Source organism: Myxocyprinus asiaticus, chromosome 16 (assembly GCF_019703515.2).
Source record: "Myxocyprinus asiaticus isolate MX2 ecotype Aquarium Trade chromosome 16, UBuf_Myxa_2, whole genome shotgun sequence".
In the NCBI taxonomy this organism is placed as follows: domain Eukaryota; kingdom Metazoa; phylum Chordata; class Actinopteri; order Cypriniformes; family Catostomidae; genus Myxocyprinus; species Myxocyprinus asiaticus.
The window spans coordinates 30,155,089-30,175,591 of NC_059359.1; the positions used below are offsets into that span (position 1 = coordinate 30,155,089).

General features: G+C 38.3%; 1 protein-coding gene across 1 annotated transcript in view; it reads left to right on the forward strand.

Annotated features, from left to right (window-relative positions):
• Nucleotides 1–20,503, forward strand: part of LOC127453571 (collagen alpha-1(XIV) chain-like) — a 191,407-nt gene that overhangs the window by 66,735 nt on the left and 104,169 nt on the right. Inside the window, exons 17-23 of the mRNA XM_051720027.1 lie at nucleotides 2,390–2,529; nucleotides 4,265–4,397; nucleotides 4,608–4,655; nucleotides 4,797–4,933; nucleotides 8,614–8,749; nucleotides 12,506–12,628; nucleotides 14,945–15,094. Coding sequence (XP_051575987.1) covers nucleotides 2,390–2,529; nucleotides 4,265–4,397; nucleotides 4,608–4,655; nucleotides 4,797–4,933; nucleotides 8,614–8,749; nucleotides 12,506–12,628; nucleotides 14,945–15,094 — 867 coding nt within the window. The remainder of the gene's footprint in view (nucleotides 1–2,389; nucleotides 2,530–4,264; nucleotides 4,398–4,607; nucleotides 4,656–4,796; nucleotides 4,934–8,613; nucleotides 8,750–12,505; nucleotides 12,629–14,944; nucleotides 15,095–20,503) is intronic.

Sequence of the window (20,503 nt, forward strand, 5' to 3'; positions counted from 1 at the left end):
TGCCAATGACTACTGCTTAACCCTCATGTTCTGTTGAGATTGGCTTGAGTGTTTTTATGTTTGGACTACCAGAAATCCGTATAAAGTTCACTATAAGTTCTGGTGTATTAACCTAATTCTTCAATGTTAATTATGTTTTTCAAGCTATTAAAATGAGACCCCAATCAGAACGTGAAGGTTAAAATGAATTAATTGAATGTGCTTTAGGAATTCTGTTTTTCCATTGCATGAATGTCTCCTTATGTCCTAGGTAGTGTGTGTGGATTTATGCAAATTATATTTTTAAGTTCAGAAGAGACAGGGCTCATTGGTATTCACTCATGAGCATGGACAAAAACAAATTTAATATACTCACAGAAGTGCTGATTTCACATGTACATGTATGTGCATATTTTTGTGCTGTATTTTCCACCTCCAAGTGAACAACTACAATTTTCACTGCACACCGAGTCTGCAATTTACTCCCAAGTTGGAATGCATTTCTATTCCTTTGCCCTCAAACCAGACTGGAATGGACACTTTCTCCGTCCTGGATTAAACATTTCTTTCTAGGGACTTTCTCCATCTGCTACATTCATTGATTATTCATTGGCTGCTGGAACCTAGAATAGATCTGCTTTTTTCCTTAGTTTCATTGGTCAGTACAGAGCCCCTAAGAGGACAGGGCAGAAATGGTTTTTTTTTCTGAAATAGTTTTGTGTGCCCTCACAATAATTTTGCGTTCCCTCCGATAGTTTGTGTTCCCTCACAATACATTTTCAGTGCCCTTGCAATAGTTTTGCATTCCCTCACAATACATTTACCATGGTTTTACTGCATATTTTATAACCATATTTTAACCATGATATTTGTTGTGAAACCATAGTGATAATACAGGAAAACGAAAACTCTGGTAATAAAAATCATAATTTGGGTTATTATGGATTAACTATACAAATACCATAGTTTATTAGTAATATAATATACCATTAGTAATATTGTAGACTGTAGTAACCATAGTTTTTGGTGAAAATCATGGTTTTACTATAGTAATATTTTAGTAACTATGAAAAGTTAAGTAACAATGTATTTTTTTTTTTTTGGGTGGAAACCATGGTTTTAATACAGTATACTAGCTATTTAACCATGGTTGTTCTTGTGGTTACTATGGTTTTACTACAAATACCATGGTATTCTTGCCCTGTGGCCGCCTCCTAGGCCTCCTGACCCAGTCCTTGCCCTGTGGCGGCCTCCCAGGCCTCCAGATCCATTCCCAGCCCTCAAGACGCCCCCCAGGCCCCGGATCATCCTCCTTGGATCCTTCTTCAACTTCTGCGTCACCCTACCCTCCTCATCCATCTTTGGGTACCAGGAGTCGCCCTTTAAAGGGGGGGGGGGGGGGGGGGTTAATGTCACAGTCTGTCTCCCTCACGTTCTTCAAGGACTCTTATTTTGAAGTTTTCCTACATCTACATCTTCCAAGTTTCACTGCCCTCATCACTTCCATCTGTTCTTCATCATCCGCACCTGTATTCCATTCCCTCATTTAGCTCCTTGTGTTGAAATACCCTATAGTTTTGTTCATTCATTTGTCAGTCCTTGAAGTGTTACGTTGTGTTGTTAATTTGTGATGTTAAGCTTTATAGTTTGTTCTACCCCGGTGTTTGTTCTACTCCAGCGTTTGTTCCACTCCAGCAATTGTAATTAAAAGATCGAATGATTCTACTCCTGCATTTCCTCTCTTCCTCTTCCACTCCAGACACCAACGTTACACATAGTTTTAATTTTCCTGTATTATTACTATGGTTACTATTACTATTACTATGTATATCAAGGTTAAAATATGGTTACCATAGTAAAACCATTATAAATTTATTGCGAGGGAACGCAAAATTATTGCGAGGGCACGCCAAATCTATTGCAGAAAAAATTTCCTGAACTGTCCTACTTTAAGGGGCTCTATAGGCCTGTGTGTGTCCTGACATTGTAATTATAGTAATCAGATAAAGCAATGTAAATTTATAGGACATTCATTTGTATTTCAAACTAATTGTTATGCCTGTGTCTGTGAAGTGGTGAGAACATTCAGGGATTCATTCAATAAATCAATTAATTAAATGCTTCTTAACATAATTTGTATTTTGTTTTAAAAGCTTAAAGGGATCAAATAATACATTAAATATTTTTTTTTTTAAGAGTCTTTAAAATATAATATAATTTTTGCAATAAAGCAAACATATTGTAGTTTAGCATTTACTGCATATGATATTCAGTAGCATTTAAAGCTGCAGTGTGTAATTGCTGGGCCTCTAGTGGCAACAAATGGATTATTTCCAAACAGGTTTCTCAAACTGTTCCTCTTATGCAAAGAGTCTTAGTTTACTCAGCTGTTTCATCCTGTCTCACTCAGAGCTCGTGCCACCCCCATTCAACCTGATGTCTACTGAGGTCACCTCAAAGAGTTTCCGGGTGAAATGGTCACACCCTGCCCGAGATGTGGTGCTCTACAAGCTGGCCTGGTCACCAACTGGAGGAGGAGACAAGAAAGAGGTCAGACATTTAGTATAACTGTTAGCTAGGGCAAACAGATTTCATGTAGATCTCATCTCATCTTAAGAGGAGTTTTTATTTACATGATTGTTCTATTGAAATTTTGATGTTTGAATGTAGTGAGGTGGGTTTTGGGTGTGTTGTTTGCATTTAGCTGATGTTTTTATACAAAGCTGCTTAAAAAATATGCAACATTTGTAAGTCGAAAACAAAAATCTGTGATTGGTCATAAAGGAGTCCAGATTTACAGAGTAAAGCACAACAGCACAAATTGTTATATTAGAATTAAAAAACCTTGAACCAACAAAAACTTCTGAAGCTATTTTTCTTTATTTTTTGTCTAGTGCTATAATTATAATAAAACTTTTCTGTCCTTTTTGCAGTTTCTTTTCATAACAAAAATTATCTTTTTTAACTGGCAAGAACATTTAGTGTTGTTAAACAAGAATGTAGCTCACATTCACCACCATTGTGTTCTTGAGCAAGGCACTTTACTCCAGGTTGCTCTGGGGGGATTGTCCCTGTAATAACTGCACTGTAAGTCGCTTTGGATAAAAGCATCTGCCAAATGCATAAATATAAAATATATATAAATATACACTAACAAACATGTTCTGAGTGTATCAGAGTTTTCAATGTTTCTTCATTGTATATTACAGTGCTTTTCTACACTTCTCTTACCAGGTTTTAGTTCCACAAAATGTCTATGCTGTATGTTTTTTGAAGAGAAAGTGAAATGTGGTTTTTATAAGGTCCTTGAAAATGATTTATTAGTCACTCCAATATCTTTTCTTTACCTGGGGCCTGGGGCCAATAGCTACTCTATATTAGTAGCACTCACAAACACACCAACATACTGAGCGCGTCCTGTCAAAGCCATGCATGACCAGGGACACAAGTGTGTTTGTGTGTGTGACGGAGAAAGTTTTTATTACTGGCCAAGAGTCAGTGCAGCTGTTCTTTATAGATAGCACCACAGGTCGATATGTTTACTGAGAGCCACCAGAGCAGAAAATAATAACATGCTGCAAGGCAGACAGGAATGTGGCTGGGGCTCTGTGTCCCAGAACAGTGGAGTCAGCCCAGAAACACACACTGACTCAGATGCGTTTGCTGGGACGGCCCAGAGCTGACTGAGATTTAAAGCACTCTTGTAATTCAACGTATAGCAGGTGTGCTTTATAATGGATATCCTCATTGCTGGCACCCTATAGCTGCAGATTTCAGCTACTGTACCACCAACATTTATACCGGATACAATGTAATGGTTACTCATTTCACTTATATGCAAATGTAGCCTGCTATCTGAAAGAAGGAATGTGATGTCAAGTGCACAGTGAGGGCATGAACATTCGCTGCATGGTGGCACGTTTTAAAAATGTATCCCAATAGGGCAGACATTGGAGGCATACAGATTGGAACCAACACGAAAATTTCCCACTAGATCACGTTGGAATTGGGAAAAAGTACTGGCCATATTCCTTGTGGAAATTTATTTTACTTTATTTTTATTGAAAAGTTTTGTCCCTATTATAATTGAATTGTTTAGAGTTTTTACACTTTCATATTAGAGACTAACAGCACAGGTCATTGTGTGACTTGCAGCATCATATAGGAGATAAGCTGTCATTCATACAATTTAACTTATGCCATGGTGCTAATAAAGTTAATTTTTTTACTTGCATTTGACGCATGGAGGATGTACATTTTTCATTTATATTTGTGTGTTATATAGATGCTGCTGAATGGAGCTGTGGACTCGTATGTGATCCATAACCTCTCTCCTCTCATGGACTATAAGGTATCACTAACGGCCATCTATAAAGAGGAGACAGAGAGCATTGCTGTGATCTTGCTTGAGAAAACACGTAAGAGATTAAATAATGTTGTTTAACAATTTCATTTTCTCATAATTTTTGTAAGAATTCACAATGTCATTCTCACTGCTTCATAAAAAGATAATGAGATGGTTTGTATGCTCACGGTTTGGGTATTGTAAGCATCTACTGTATGACAATCATACAGTATCTACTCAGACTTCAATAACAACTGTGGTTGTTGTTTTTGTGTTTTTGCAGTGGGCTGGACCACAATAATTCCAACCACCCTCACCTTCACCACAGCAAGTGAGATGAATTTTACTTCATCCTACTGTTATTTGAAAGAAGGAAGGAAGAAAGATTGGATGGATGTGTGGATGGATGGATGGATAGATAGATAGATAGATAGATAGATAAAATGGGACTGATGTGAACTCTCTCTTCTAGTTGTTCGACTAGGAGTGACTAACTTGCGGGTGGATGATGAAACCTCCTTTAGTCTGCAAGTGAGCTGGGAGGTGCTGGACTTAGATGTGAAGCAGTTCAAAGTGACATATGTCAGTGCAGACCGCACAGAGGAGACAGTGAGTAAACATAACCACCACACAAAGACATCCTCAACTAATGGAGCCATTTGTCAATATAACAACATCACAAGAACACGCCTGTCTACTCAAACAGTTCAGCTCAACTCTCTTCTGCTTATAAGAGTGCATAAAGACACACATCTTGGTTGTGTGTCAGCAAGGCTGTTATTTCATCAAGTTACCTATATTGCTCTTGCTTTATAAAAAATACTATTTATTTACTACTTCTGTGCCGTTAGACTGCAGGCTTGTCATATTCCTCTGGGTACCTGGTGTTGAGTGATACAGCGTTGTTGTTGATACTTCATACATATTAAGCTAGGATTGGGAGAAAGTATTTTAACATCAAAGGAATTACGCACATCACTTTTAGCTTACTCTTAGTGGCTTACTGTATCTTGTATTTTCTCAGCGTTATCTGGTACAAGGACATGTCTAGCTCATAGTGACTGTTTTATGTAAATGTCCCTGTTGTGGAAACCCCTTTCCTGCACTAAGACAGAGCACTTGTATTAAAATGAATGGGAGAAATTGGAACACCCAATATGGCGGATGTAGAAAAGGAAGTCCTGCCTTACAGATAAAAGAGCTAATCACCTTTGAGAAACAGAAATCAACTGTCCGTCAGCTTCAGAATGCGCATGTGTATTAGCTGGACCATCCTGATAAATTGCTTTTTTTAGTGTGATATAAGCACAACTTGTGATTCCAGTGTTGTCAGATTTTACTGCTGATTTGAAATATGCTCTTTGATCATAATCTTGACCAACCATTTTTGGATTTCTATCTTTTCCCATTTGAGTAGATAGGAGTTGCACTTTTATGCATATTTGAGATCTTTCATGGTGTAAGGTAGTTGCCGTTGCCCCAGACTGTACAAAATATCGACCTCTCCTGGGTTGTATTTCTCCCAGAGAGTCACTGCAGGTCAAGTCGAAAGAAGGATAAAGGAGATGGGACTGGGAAAAAAAGGAAAATCCATTATCTTTTCAAGTACCATTTAGGTCACTAAGACAAGAAGGAAAGCAGAATGTGATAAGAGAGAAGAGAGAGAACTTGTGTAAGAGAGAAGGAGAGTAAAAAAAAAGATTATTTTGTTAAGAAATAGTCAAATTAGGACACAATTAATTTGAGAGAAAGTTCTAGCAAAGTTTCAACGAATAAATGAACGAAAGGACAAATTAAAGTTAGATATAGAAAGAAAGAATAAATGAATGAAGGAGAAAAAAGAAATAAAGAAGAGAAAGAAATAGAACAAATGAATAAACAAGTAAGAAAGAAATAGAACAAACAAATAATGAACAAATGGATGAATAAATAAATGAATGAAAGAGAAAGAAAGAACAAATGAAGAAGTGAAAGAACGAAAAAGAAAAGAAAAAAAACAAACGAAAAAGAAAAAGAATGATGGATGAATGAGAAAGAAAGAAAGAGAAAAAAGAAAGAAAAAAGAGAAAGAAGAGAAAGAAAGAAAATAAAGAAAGAAAGAGAAAGGCGATCTTGCATTAAGGTTTCAGCACCACAGTGCTGGTGGACAGCTCCACTAATAGGAGTTGTCCTACAGGACGCTGCATAGCAGACGCACTGGAGGGTCTGTCACGGTAGGAGGTGAAAGGCTTTGAGAGCTCTCTGAATCAAAGGAAATTACAATGAAAAATACAGGATTATAACCTTACTTTTTTTAAGATGGATAATACATAATAAATCTCCTTTAAGTACAAATATTTTTAAGAGAATTCACTTTGATCATGTTGTGCGCCTTGCTGTGATATTTAATGATTTGATTCCAAAGTTTATTTGTTTAACTGTTGTATTGAATACATGTGCCGGACATTAAGTTAGCCCTTTACTGTAATTTACAATGGAATCCTGCTAATTATTGCTTATATACTGTATATTTTCTCATACATAATTGCTCATATAAATATATCTGATCTTCAACTAGCAATAGACAAATACAGTCTACTTAAACAAATAACACACAAACAATTATATGTTTTCATGTCTTCATTGAACACACCATGTAAACATTCATTGTGCAGGGTGTAAAAAGTATATGAACCCTTGGATGCAATAACTGGTTGATGCTTCTTTGGCACAATAACATCAACCAAACATGTCCCGGAAATCTCTTTACGAGTCTGTTTTAGTTTAGCTGTTTCGTACAGATACTTTTTTCCCTACAACTCTAAAAATACAGGTCTTTACAAAAGCAAAAGTTGACAGAAGAGTGTTGATCAGTATGATATAGTTGACTTAATTGTAGTCTGTTCAGTGATTTTACTCTCACACAGAGGAAGGCACTCCACATAATGCAACCCAACATTTCATTACGAACAGGCAGTAGACTGTCATGATGCTTTGTGTGTGTGTGTGTGTGTGTGTTTGTGTGTGGTGAATGACTGCAGTAATTGGAATCTGGCTAGAGAGTGGAGTACTGGCTGTCTTGATTTTCATCCAAACTCCTAAAGTTCAGTATGCAGATTGGCAGCCTTTCAGCTCACACTCTGAGCTGATTTTTTTTTGACTGTCATTGCTTACACTGTGTCCTAACCAGCATGATACAGCTACAAGTGACACAAAATGCCTTTCATATAAATCTGAGTTTTTGCCTTAACCAGCTTTGATCGTGATGAGCAACAGGACATTTTGAAGATCATTTGGTTTGTCTTTCTTTGCCGTCACACTTGGTTGCCCCACCCAGTGTAAAATCTCATTGGTCTAAAATCCTGCTCCATATAATTGAATATTAAACATCATATATCTTCTGATTGTGCCGCATCACTCAACATTTCCTGGGTAGCTCAGCGAGTAAAGACGCTGACTACCACCCCTGGAGTCGCGAGTTCGAATCCAGGGTGAGTGACTCCAGCCAGGTCTCCTAAGCAACCAAACTGGCCCGGTTGCTAGGGTGGGTAGAGTCACATGGGGTAACCTCCTTGTGGTCGCTATAATGTGGTTCTCGCTCTCAGTAGGGCGCGTGGTGAGTTGTGCGTGGATGCTGCGAAGAATAGCGTGAAGCCTCCACACACGCTATGTCTCCGCAGTAACGCGCTCAACAAGCCACGTGATAAGATGTTTGGATTGACGGTCTCAGACGCAGAGGCAACTAAGATTCGTCCTCCGCCACCCGGATTGAGGCGAGTCACTATGCCACCACGAGGACACAGAGCGCATTGTGAACTGGGAATTCCAAACTGGGGAGAAAAGGGGAGAAAATCCCCCCCCCAAAAAAACAAAAAAAAAAAACAAAAAAAAAAATGTCATGAGGGTGAGTTCATTTTTGGGTAAACTATCCCTAAATAGGATAGTCTTACACATTGTCGGCTTAAGCATAGCATTGGTGTAAGAATGTACATGTAAATGGCTGTGCTCATTGTGTATACAATTATGACTGTTCACATGTACACACACAAGTTTTTTTTCATATCATGGTGGGGACATCCCATTGACCCTTTTTTTTCTCAAATTATGCTAATGACAGGTATTATATATAATGTTGCCATTTATGCATTGTAAATTTGTGAAATGGCAACATTATATATAATACCTGTCATTAGCATAATTAAGAAGCTATTTCCACATAGGGACCACAAGCACATTTGGATCTCACAAAGACAGTAAAGCCTAACATACACAGTGCTTTGTCTGTTGTTGAATATTGTGCTCCTCTGCAGGTGTTTGTCCTGGGAAACAGGAAGAGCGTGATCCTGCAACCTCTCCTCTCAGAAACAGAGTACAAGATCACTGTGACCCCTATTTATGCAGATGGAGTGTCCACCTCACTATCCATGGCCGCTTCTGGCAAAACATGTAAGTCTAAGCTACCAAATGCTTTCTATGCCAGCTGCTGCGCTTATAATAAATTAAACAGATTATGGGTTCTTCTCGAACCTTTTTAAAACAGATGCAGTTACACTAATTACATATTATTGTGGCATAATTACATGGTATTATAGTCCAACTCTAAAAATTTGCTGACTTTCTTATAAACCTTGTACCTGAGGGTTTTCTGTACAAGATATAGCACTTGTGAGCTGAAAATAGATCCTTTTATATTACAGCTCTAAGTAAACAGCAGTGTTGGGGAAGCTATTTTGAAACTGGAGCTTGTGAAGCTACAAGTTACTCGTAATTTAATATAGCATAACTACAGTCAGCCTACTCTTTTGAAAAAGTGGTTAGATACACTACAAACTTCAATAAAAAGTAGCTAACTGCTGTACATTGAATCAGCTGTATTTATATGGCACAAAAACAATAGTCTCTATAAATTAAAATTATACAAAATACCTCCAATAAAACTAGAAACAACATTATTTATATAACTGAGTAGAAACAGGGTTGAAACAGCTGCATTTATATTTCTTTGTTGATTTATTGTAATAATCATTATAATGTTATTTACAAAGAACATGTAAAAATCTTTGGAGTGACTCAAATTAGTCAGTGAATTCCATTTTTTTAGCGGTTTGTTTAAATAAAGCATCCGTTTTGTGAAGCTACACCACTACTTGTTGAAAGAAGTTACTCATTACTAGAAAAGCTACTCTGTTTTGAAAACAGCTGATTTACTGTTACAGTACTAAATATAAGTACTTAGTAGCATTGGTACTTTTAGTTAGTTACTCACCAACACTGGTTAGATGTTAGATGGTCAGTCCTTTAGCATTTGAAACACATTCTTAAACAGGTGGAATAATATTGTTTTCCCTCATTAATACGCATGAGTCCTATCCATTCCATAATAAAATAAACTGATCACACCAGCTTGATTTCCTCTGAATGGATGATTATCTAAAAAAAAATTCTCACTTTAAAATTACAGCCAAGTGTCTCAAGCTCAGCTGATTAGAGATGCTAATGTCACCTCGCACTGAACTCAGCCTGAGATAGCTGTATTGGCATTGAAAGAACTTTGTCCTTATTTCTAAATGAGTTTTGAATTAATTATCACTGGGGTAATATGTCCTGAGGAGGAGCAGTTATGTATGTTAAAACTGAGACTTTTGTAAGGGAATGCTGGGAATTACTACAGGTAGGACACAAACTAGTGACCGTAGTGAGAAATGAGTCACCTCATCTTCTTTGGATATGCTTGGATGTGGAGTATTCTTATTTTTCAATTATTTTAAACAAAAATACATAAAGTTATGGTTGTGCAAATTCATATCATATATACTAGGTCAGTGGTTTTCTACTGGTGGGTGTGACAAAAAATTTTGTTGCATGTCTGTTCTGATAGGGTCACAGACAGCAGGTGAAAAAACAATGCTAAATGCAAACAATAAAATGCAATTAACCGAAAAATTAAAAGTGAGTATTTGTTGGTATTTGAATGTAAAGTGTGGTTCTATTACATATACAGTTTTGTTTTTGCATAGTATGTTTGCATACATTTATACTGAAATGTAAAATATCGATGTATTGGCTCTGAAACGTAAACCCTGTTATAACTTTAGAAATGTACAAATGTTTACAAATCCTTTGTGGTTCAACTAATCCTTTAGGTTTCAAAACATTTAGGACAGCACACAGAGAAATTATGAAATTAGTAAAACACACATCATTATTACACCATAACATTGACAGAGTTTTACGTATTTTTCATACCTGTTGTAATTTCATGATAATTAAATTCAGCCATATAAATGCCATTTAAAGTCTTGACAAATTTTCTCTTAATTTTGGAAAAATAAAAGTTGTGTCTGGATATTGAACTCGATCACATACAGCAGTATCCTCGTAAAGGTTCAGGGAGTTTAAGTTCTGACCAGTCGTCAGAGGATTTGTAAAGATTTGTGTGTCTCTAAAGATGTAAATACAGTTGAAGTCAGAATTTTACATACACTTAGGTTGAAGTCATTAAAACTCATTTTTTAACCACTCCACAGATTTCATATTAGCAAACTATAGTTTTGGCAAGTCGTTTAGGACATCTACTTTGTGCATGACACGAGTAATTTTTCCAACAATTATTTACAGACAGATTGTTTCACTTTTAATTAACTATATCACAATCACATTGGGTCAGAAGTTACATACACTAAGTTAACTGTGCCTTTAAGCAGCTTGGAAAATTCCAGAAAATGATGTCAAGCCTTTAGGCAATTAGCCACTTAGCTTCTGATAGGCTAATTGGAGGTGTACCTGTGGATGTATTTTAAGGCCAACCTTCAAAATCAGTGCCTCTTTGCTTGACATCATGGGAAAATAAAAAAAATCAGCTAAGACTGATTCCTTGGGAATAATTTCCAATGCCCGAAGATACCACGTTCATCTGTACAAACAATAGTACGCAAGTATAAACACCATGGGACAACGCAGCCATCATACCACTCAGGAAGGAGACGCATTCTGTCTCCTAGAGATGAACATAGTTTGGTGCGAAAAGTGCAAATCAATCCCAGAACAACAGCAAAGGACCTTGTCCTTTGATGCTGTAGAAAACCGGTATAAAAAAAGCCAGACTACAGTTTGCAAGTGCACATGGAGAAATTTCCTCTGGTCTGTTGAAACAAAAATTGAACTGTTTGGCCATAATAACCATTGTTATGTTTGGAAGAAAAAGGGTGAGGCTTGCAAGCCGAAGATCACCATCCCAGCTGTGAAGCATGGGGGTGGCAGCATCATGTTGTGGGGGTGCTTTGCTGCAGGAGGGACTGGTGCACTTCACAAAATAGATGGCATCATGAGGAAGGAAAATTATGTGAATATATTGAAGCAACATCTCAAGACATCAGCCAGGAAGTTAAAGCACGGTCGCAAATGGGTCTTCCAAATGGACAATGACCCCAAGCATACCTCCAAAGTTGCATCAATATGGCTTAAGGACAACAAAGTCAAGGTATTAGAGTGGACATCACAAAGCCCTGTCCTCAATCTGATAGAAAATTTGTGGGCAGAACTGAAAAAGCGTGTGCGAGTAAGGAGGCCTTCAAACCTGTCTCAGTTACACCAGTTCTGTCTGGAGGAATGGGCCAAAATTCCAGCAATTTATTGTGAGAAGATTGTGGAAGGCTACCCAAAACATTTGACCAAGTTAAACAATTTAAAGGCAATGCTACCAAATACTAACAAAGTGTATGTGAACTTCTGACCCACTGGGAATGTGGTGAAAGAAATAAAAGCTGAAGTAAATCATTCTCTCTACTATTATTCTGACATTTCACATTCTTAAAATAAAATAGTGATCCTAACTGACCTGAGACAGGGAATGTTTCTACGATTAAATGTCAGGAATTGTGAAAAACTGTGTTTAAATGTATTTGGCTAAGGTGTATGTAAACTTCTAACTTCAACTGTATGTATGAGCGTTTATGCTTTAGATACTGTGAATATGTTGATATTATACGCTTCAGTGTCTATCCAAATGTACATGTAAATGTTACATACAAACATCTACGAGTAGTCACCCTGAACATTCAGGCATTTATGATTGCAAAATAAATAGGCTTATTCACTTTTAAAAGAGGGAAGAACACCCTTGTCCTTTCTTTTGATGTAGAATTTAAATGCCACATTTACTTGTATCTGATGGTGTCTGCATTCTCTCTTCTGATTGGTTAGTGGCACTATCTGCCCCCACTAACCTAAGAGTGTTTGATGAGTGGTACAATCGCTTACGCATCAGCTGGGACACACCTCAAATCACCACTATGGGTTACAGGGTCATCTACCAGCCCATCTCTGGTATGTACACAAACACACACGTGCACACACACATCATTCCATAATAGCATAATATGTCAGATAGGTAGGTAGGTACTGTACATCCTTTGGTACTACTACAAAAAACTACACTGCTCTCTTGTCTCCATGTCTGCTACTTTAAATATGACCATTCTTCTATCTGCAGTCTGAGATTCAACTGTAAACAGAGACTCTGTGGCTGCAGCACAGCAGAGATAAAAATATCACTTTTCCACTGAATTCCAGCCCCATAAAGCCCTCTATTCCAATATTTGATCATAAACTTCAGTCTGTGGCAAAGATAAATGGCTTCTCCACCTACATTTAATGCTCTGTCAAACAGCTCTTAACAAGCTGTTAATACATCACCCTACCAGTGGCCATTTCATTTCTTTCTGTGTGCCCATTTGTTTGTGTTTATTTGTGAGGGGTTGTTAAGGTGAAGGAAGAGGCAAATCCAAAAACTGAAAATAATCCAGGTTTATTGAAGACTCAAACACAGGGAAAATACTGGATAAACCACAAAGCAGACTGGTTATTTGAGGGCATCCAACAAGAGTCAGGAGAGCTGGAATCAGGACAGAATCCTTAGCAATGCCACGAAGAGCAACGGGGAAGGTGAAGGAAGAGATCAGAAATCGGGTGGACTAGAGAGTGGAGATGGAGGGCTGTGGTTGAGGGGAAACAACTGGACCCACGTCGAGGAGAAGTCTCTAGGAGGGCAGTCTGATAGTTGAAGATGGCGGCAACCACTTACTTAGTGGTGGACAGTGACAGATGATTCCAGGCTGGTGGAAAAGGGTAAGTATAACACAGGAACTAATACGAGAGGGCTGAGAGAAACCAGAGCAGAACACTGTGAGAACTGGTGACTGGGTCTGGGGAAGAACGCCTGGGATGGCAGAAAATAGACAACACCAACAAAAGAGCGAGCAAACGGAATAGGCACTGCTTTTGCTGAAGGCACAAGACAGCACACAAGAGGGAGTTATATAGAGGGAGAAATTAACTTCCAACAAGGAACAGGTGATGCTAATCAAGCCATTTATGAGCCTCAGAACCTGCGGGGAAACCCTGTGTTGTGACCAGCACATGGCAAACAAAACAATGAAGAAAAGGGAATGCTGGGAGCATGCAGAGACAGAACAGACTCACCAAATAGATCATCCAGCAACCCTGACAAGGTGTAATTGTGTGTGTGTCTGTATATGTTTGTGTGTGTTTCAAAAGACCCACCCGTTCTTTTCCTGTCTTCTTTTTAGTTTAGTCTGTGATCTTGCTCTAAAGAGGCTACACGTCTGTGGGATTCTTAACAGTGTGCTCTGTTCTAAATTTGGAGTGGTCCAGAACCCAACACTTTGGTTTTAGTGTGTGTTCACATGAAGTGTAAGACATTTTTGCCTAAAGAGGACAGATCACTGAAAACAGGACTTTCCTTGCTTTTTTTTTTTTTTTTTTTTTTTTTTTGTGAATAAAAAGGGTTTTGAAACTAACTTCAGAAATCATCATTCTGATCATGTCACAACTATGTATGGAATAATGTCATCCCGTTCTCATGACAGGTCATAATAATGGTACGAGTTGGCTCATACAAAAATGTACAACTTTCACTTCCTTGGAGAAAAATAAACAAACCAATGAATTTGTTACTACGATTTTTATTTATGAAGTTTAGCCCCTCACCTAAACAATATTTTAATAGGAAAATAACTTTATTGCACTACAGAAGAAAGAAAACACTGGGTTTGTAACGAGACAGGTTATTGACATACTATATATTGGTCATTTGTATTGCATAAATAAATCTAGAATGAGTAAGCAGATTTGTTCACACACGTTTCCTTTCTTAAAATGAAGTGTCAAATAGGAGACTAGCTCAGATTTGATTTCTGTATTGTATCAATTTGAAATTCTGTTTATTTATTGGTGTGTCTAAAAGTCATACTTTTTTAGCTGTATGACTTAGCTTGTACGATATCTTATAATTCTGCTAGCTTGTACAAATTATTACAAACTGTCATGACTCCATGTTGGATAATGTACATTCAGCTCTTCATTATCACAAAATCAACCTAGAAGATGACCAGGAGTTCAGGCAATCAGGTTCCATCTCATCTAACAAATGGGGCTATTATACAGTTTAGCTAACCATTAAACAAAAACATTTCACAGTAGAATGTCAAAAATCCAAAATCAAATGCTACAAAAGTGTAGAATACAGCCCTTTTAATTATTTATTTGGCTTATTTTGTGATACCTTTTTACTGTTAAGTTACTCAGATTGTTAATCATCTGTTGTCTCTGCTCTGTGTACAGAGTCAGGTCCGGCTCTAGAGACGTTTGTAGGGGATGATGTGGACACCATGCTGCTCCCCAATCTGCTGAGTGGCACAGAGTACAAAATCCAGGTCATCGCCTCCTACACCAGCGGCTCCAGCCAATCCCTCACCGGCAAGGGCAGCACATGTGAGTCTCCACACAAACACACACAAACACACATAGTCTGTTGACATGAAATACTTATTCTGCAGTGTGACATACTATTCTACATCTAAAACAATTTTAAAGGAATGCTCCAGTTTCAATAAAAATGAAGCTCAATCGACAGCATTTGTGGCATAATGTTAATTAATATCGACTCGCGGTTTCAGTAAGGCACTTACAATGGAAGTGAATGGGGGCAGTCCAAAACATTAAACTGCATACTGTTAGGCCCCAAGACATAAACATTATACGTGTTAACATGATTTTAGTGTGATCCAATATTACAACTTCGTTGTCAAGATGATATAACGCTGGTAAAATCTGTAATCTAGGAAATGCTGTAAATGCTAGTAAATCCCTGATTTTATCACACTAAAATAATGTTATCATGTAAAATGTTTACATCTTGTGGCTTCACTTTTGAAATGTGTGTATTGGAACATTTATGGTCTGGCCCCATTGCAAGTGCCTCACTGCTTTTTTTTAATAAACGAGGGGGGAGACAAAGTACATTTTTGTGGTTATTAGCGTTTTGCCACAAATGCTGGCGATTGAGCTTAACTTGTATTGAACCCAGAACATTCCTTTAAACAGCATTTTGCATAATTTAACTTGTATTATTACTATGCATTCAGCCTTTATGATCATATTCATTGAGAAACTACATGGAATATATATAAAAAAAACAAAACATTTACACCACTGAACTGGTGATGGCACAAAGATGATTAAAAACGCGAATTAATGTAAAATGTAAAAGAAATCACAGCACCTAACATATACACTTTCCCTTACACATTCATATAAACTGTAACCTTAAATCACGGGGTCTGTTCCAAAACTTGTTTTGAGTGAGCTGCCTTGCTGTCTCCTGCCTACACAGGCAGCTGTCTTCTGTGGCATCAACCTTACTGAAATTATGCCTCATAAGAGACCAATTTGGAACACTCTACATAGACGGCAACTCCACACACATCATTCAAATATCGGACACGTGACTTGAGTCGCAACTGATTTCAATTCAGGTGATGCGAGAGGAACAACGTGATACTCTTATGAGCATAAACACACATAGTACACACATGTTGTGGGTAAAATAGTCAGTGTTCTATGATATAAAAAATGTTTTATGATACTTTTCAGTATTTAATGAATTATAAGTTTATATATATTGAATTTTTCTCTCGCTTCGTCTGCCATCTTGGATTTATTTTTTCATCGTGGTGCATTCTGGGATCGCCTACCCAGGGAAGGATACATATGATGATACCTTAGAATTTGACCAAATCGAGATATCTTATGAGGCAGCATAATTGAGATTGTACCTACCTTTTGGAACAGTCTTTGCGTCGGGAGCGCACCTATGATGCCTTAAAATGCTGCCTCCGAAGGAAGCTCACTAGGTTTTGGAACAGACAAATGATGTTGAAATACAAAAATCATGGACATTATGCATCAGCTACCCACATACACAAATGTGCACACATTTAGGCACATTTGTCTCTCTTACCTGGTGTGAGAGCTATACTCTATTCCTGACACCCCACCATCGTTGTGCTCCATTTCAGATTTTGTGTTGCAGTGATTTGCTTTCCTCTGTGATCTTCTGCACTAATACCTTTTTTCCAAAATAATACGCAGCAGTGATATCACTATGTAAGCGAACTAGCAAGAACCGTCTCTTTTGTCTGTTAATGAAGCCTGAAGCTGCTGCTTTGATAGATGCTGACACATATATCAATATTCAGACAGACAGCTCTAGTAATGACAGTCCTTTGCATATAAATTTGATATCGCCAGGTACATCGCTTTAGCGATTCTCATCAAAAAGCAAACAGATTATGTTTTCTCCAGGAGTGCTGAGGCCATCCATCAGAACGCCATGGTGTCACCAGCCGAATATGAGCCACCGCTGTTTTGTTTTAGGAAAGTCAGATAAACAGACACAATGCATACCACACCTGCCTCTGCAACTGGCAGACCGCTATCAAAGAGAAACCTTTTGTTAGATCATATACAGTTGAAGTCAGAAGTTTACATACTCTTAAGTCATTAAAACGTATTTTTATACCACTCCACAGATTTAATATTAGCAAATTATAGTTTTGGCAAGTCATAGAGGACATCTACTTTGTGCATGACATGAGTAATTTTTCCAACAATTGTTTACAGACAGATTGTTTCACTACAAATTGACTATATCACAAGCAGCTTGGAAAATTCCAGAAAATGATGTCAAGCCTTTAGGCAATTAGCCAATTAGCTTCTGATAGGAGGTGTACTGAACTGGAGGTGTACCTGTGGATGTATTTCCAAACTCAGTGCCTCTTTGCCTGACATCATGGGAAAATCAAAAAATATCAGCCAAAACCTCAGAAAAAAAATTGTGGACCTTCACAAGTTTGTTTCATCCTTGGGAGTAATTTCCAAACACCTGAAGGTACCACGTTTATCTGTATAAACAACAATATGCAAGTATAAACACCATGGGACCACGCAGCCATCATACCGCTCAGGAAGGAGACGCATTCTGTCTACTAGAGATGAATGTAGTTTGGTGCGAAAAGTGCAAATCAATCCCAGAACAACAGCAAAGGACCTTGTGAATATGCTGGAGGAAACAGGTAGACATGTATCTATATCCACAGTAAAACGAGTCCTATATCGACATAACCTGAAAGGCTGCTCAGCAACGAAGAAGCCACTACTCCAAAACTACCATAAAAAAGCCAGACTGCAGTTTGCAAGTGCACATGGGGACAAAGATCTTACTTTTTGGAGAAATTTCCTCTTGTCTAATGAAGCAAAAATTGAACTGTTTGGCCATAATGACCATCGCTATGTTTGGAGTAATAAGGGTGAGGCTTGCAAGCCGAAGAACACCATACCAGCCATGAAGCAAGGGGGTGGCAGCATCATTTTGTGGGGGTGCTTTGCTGCAGGAGGGACTGCTGCACTTCACAAAATACATGGCATCATGAGGAAGGAAAGTTATGTGGATATATTGAAGCACCATCTCAAGACATCAGCCAGGAAGTTAAAGCTTGGTCACAAATGGGTCTTCCAAATGGACAATGACCTCAAGCATACCTCCAAAGTTGTGGCAAAATGGCTTAAGGACAACAAAGTCAAGGTATTGGAGTGGCCATCACAAAGCCCTGACCTCAATCCGATAGAAAATTTGTGGGCAGAACTGAAAAAGCATGCGTGAGCAAGGAGGCCTACAAACCTGACTCAGCTACACCAGTTCTGTCTGGAGGAATGGGCCAAAATTCCAGCAATTTATTGTGATTTATTGCTTGTGGAATGCTACCTAAAATGTTTGACCCAAGTTAAACAATTTAAAGGCAATGCTACCAAATACTTACAAAGTGTATGTAAACTTCTGATCCACTGGGAATGTGATGAAAGAAATAAAAGCTGAAATAAATAATTCTCTCTACTATTATTCTGACATTTCACATTCTTAAAATAAAGTAGTGATCCTAACTGACCTGAAATGTCAGGAATTGTGAAAAACTGAGTTTACAGTGCATCTGGAAAGTATTCACAGCGCTTCACTTTTTCCACATTTTGTTACAGCCTTATTCCAAAATTGATCAAATTCATTATTTTCCTCAAAATTCTACAAACAATACCCTATAATGACAACGTGAAAGAAGTTTGTTTGTTATCTTTGCAAATTTATAAAAAATAAAAAAAAATCACATGTACATAAGTATTTACAGCCTTTGCCATGACACTCAAAATTGAGCTCAGGTGCATGCTGTTTCCACTGATCATCCTTAAGATGTTTCTACAACTTGATTGGAGTCCACCTGTGGTAAATTCAGTTGATTGGACATGATTTGGAAAGGCACACACCTGTCTATATTAGGTCCCACAGTTAACAGTGCATGTCAGAGCACAAACCAAGCCATGAAGTCCATGGAATTGTCTGTAGACCTCCGAGACAGGATTGTATCGAGGCACAGATCTGGGGAAGGGTACAGAAAAACTTCTGCAGCATTGAAGGTCCCAATGAGCACAGTGGCCTCCATCATCTGTGAATGGAAGAAGTTTGGAACCACCAGAGCTAACTGAGCGATAGGGGGAGAAGGGCCTTAGTCAGGGAGGTGACCAAGAACCTGATGGTCACTCTGACAGAGCTCCAGCATTTCTCTGTGGAGAGAGGAGAACCTTCCAGAAGAACAACCATCTCTGCAGCACTCCACCAATCAGGCCTGTATGGTAGAGTGGCCAGACGGAAGCCACTCCTCAGTAAAATGCACATGACAGCCCGCCTGGAGTTTGCCAAAAAGACACCTGAAGGACTCTCAGACCATGAGAAACAAAATTCTCTTGTTTGATGAAACAAAGATTGAACTCTTTGGCCTGAATGGCAAGCGTCATGTCTGGAGGAAACCAGGCACCGCTCATCACCTGGCCAATACCATCCCTACAGTGAAGCATGGTGGTGGCAGCATCATGCTGTGGGGATGTTTTTCAGCGGCAGGACTGGGAGACAAGTCAGGATTGAGGGAAAGATGAATGCAGCAATGTACAGAGACATCCTTGATGAAAACCAGCTCCAGAGCACTCTGGACCTCAGACTGGGGCGAAGGTTCATCTTCCAACAGGACAACGACCCTAAGCACACAGCCAAGATAACAAAGGAGTGGCTACAGGACAACTCTGTGAATGTCCTTGAGTGGCCCAGCCAGAGCCCAGATTTGAACCCGATTGAACATCTCTGGAGAGATCTGAAAATGGCTGTGCATCGACACTCCCCATCCAACCTGATGGAGCTTGAGAGGTCCTGCAACGAAGAATGGGAGAAACTGCCCAAAAATAGGTGTGCCAAGCTTGTAGCATCATACTCAAAAAGACTTGAGGCTGTAATTGGTGCCAAAGGTGCTTCAACAAAGTATTGAGCAAAGGCTGTGAATACTTATGTACATGTGATTTTTAAAAAAAAAAAATATTTTTTATAAATTTGCAAAGATTTCAAACAAACTTCTTTCACGTTGTCATTATGGGGTATTGTTTGTAGAATTTTGAGGAAAATAATGAATTTAATCAATTTTGGAATAAGGCTGTAACATAAAAAAATGTGGAAAAAGTGAAGCGCTGTGAATACTTTCCGGATGCACTGTAAATGTATTTGGCTAAAGTGTATGTACATTTCTGACTTCAGCTGTATAGCATGAGGCTGAGGCATATTATGTGAAATTTCTCTAATCAAGGTTCTTCCTGTTACTTTCCCACAAATAAACTTGTCTAATTAGTGTAAAAGCTGATACTTTTATCCAAGAGCATCCTGGGGTTAAGCACTTTGAACCCAATGTTCCCTCTAAGCTGTGAAATTCTTATATTGTTCCCACACAGACTGAAAGAAATTCTGTTTAGAAG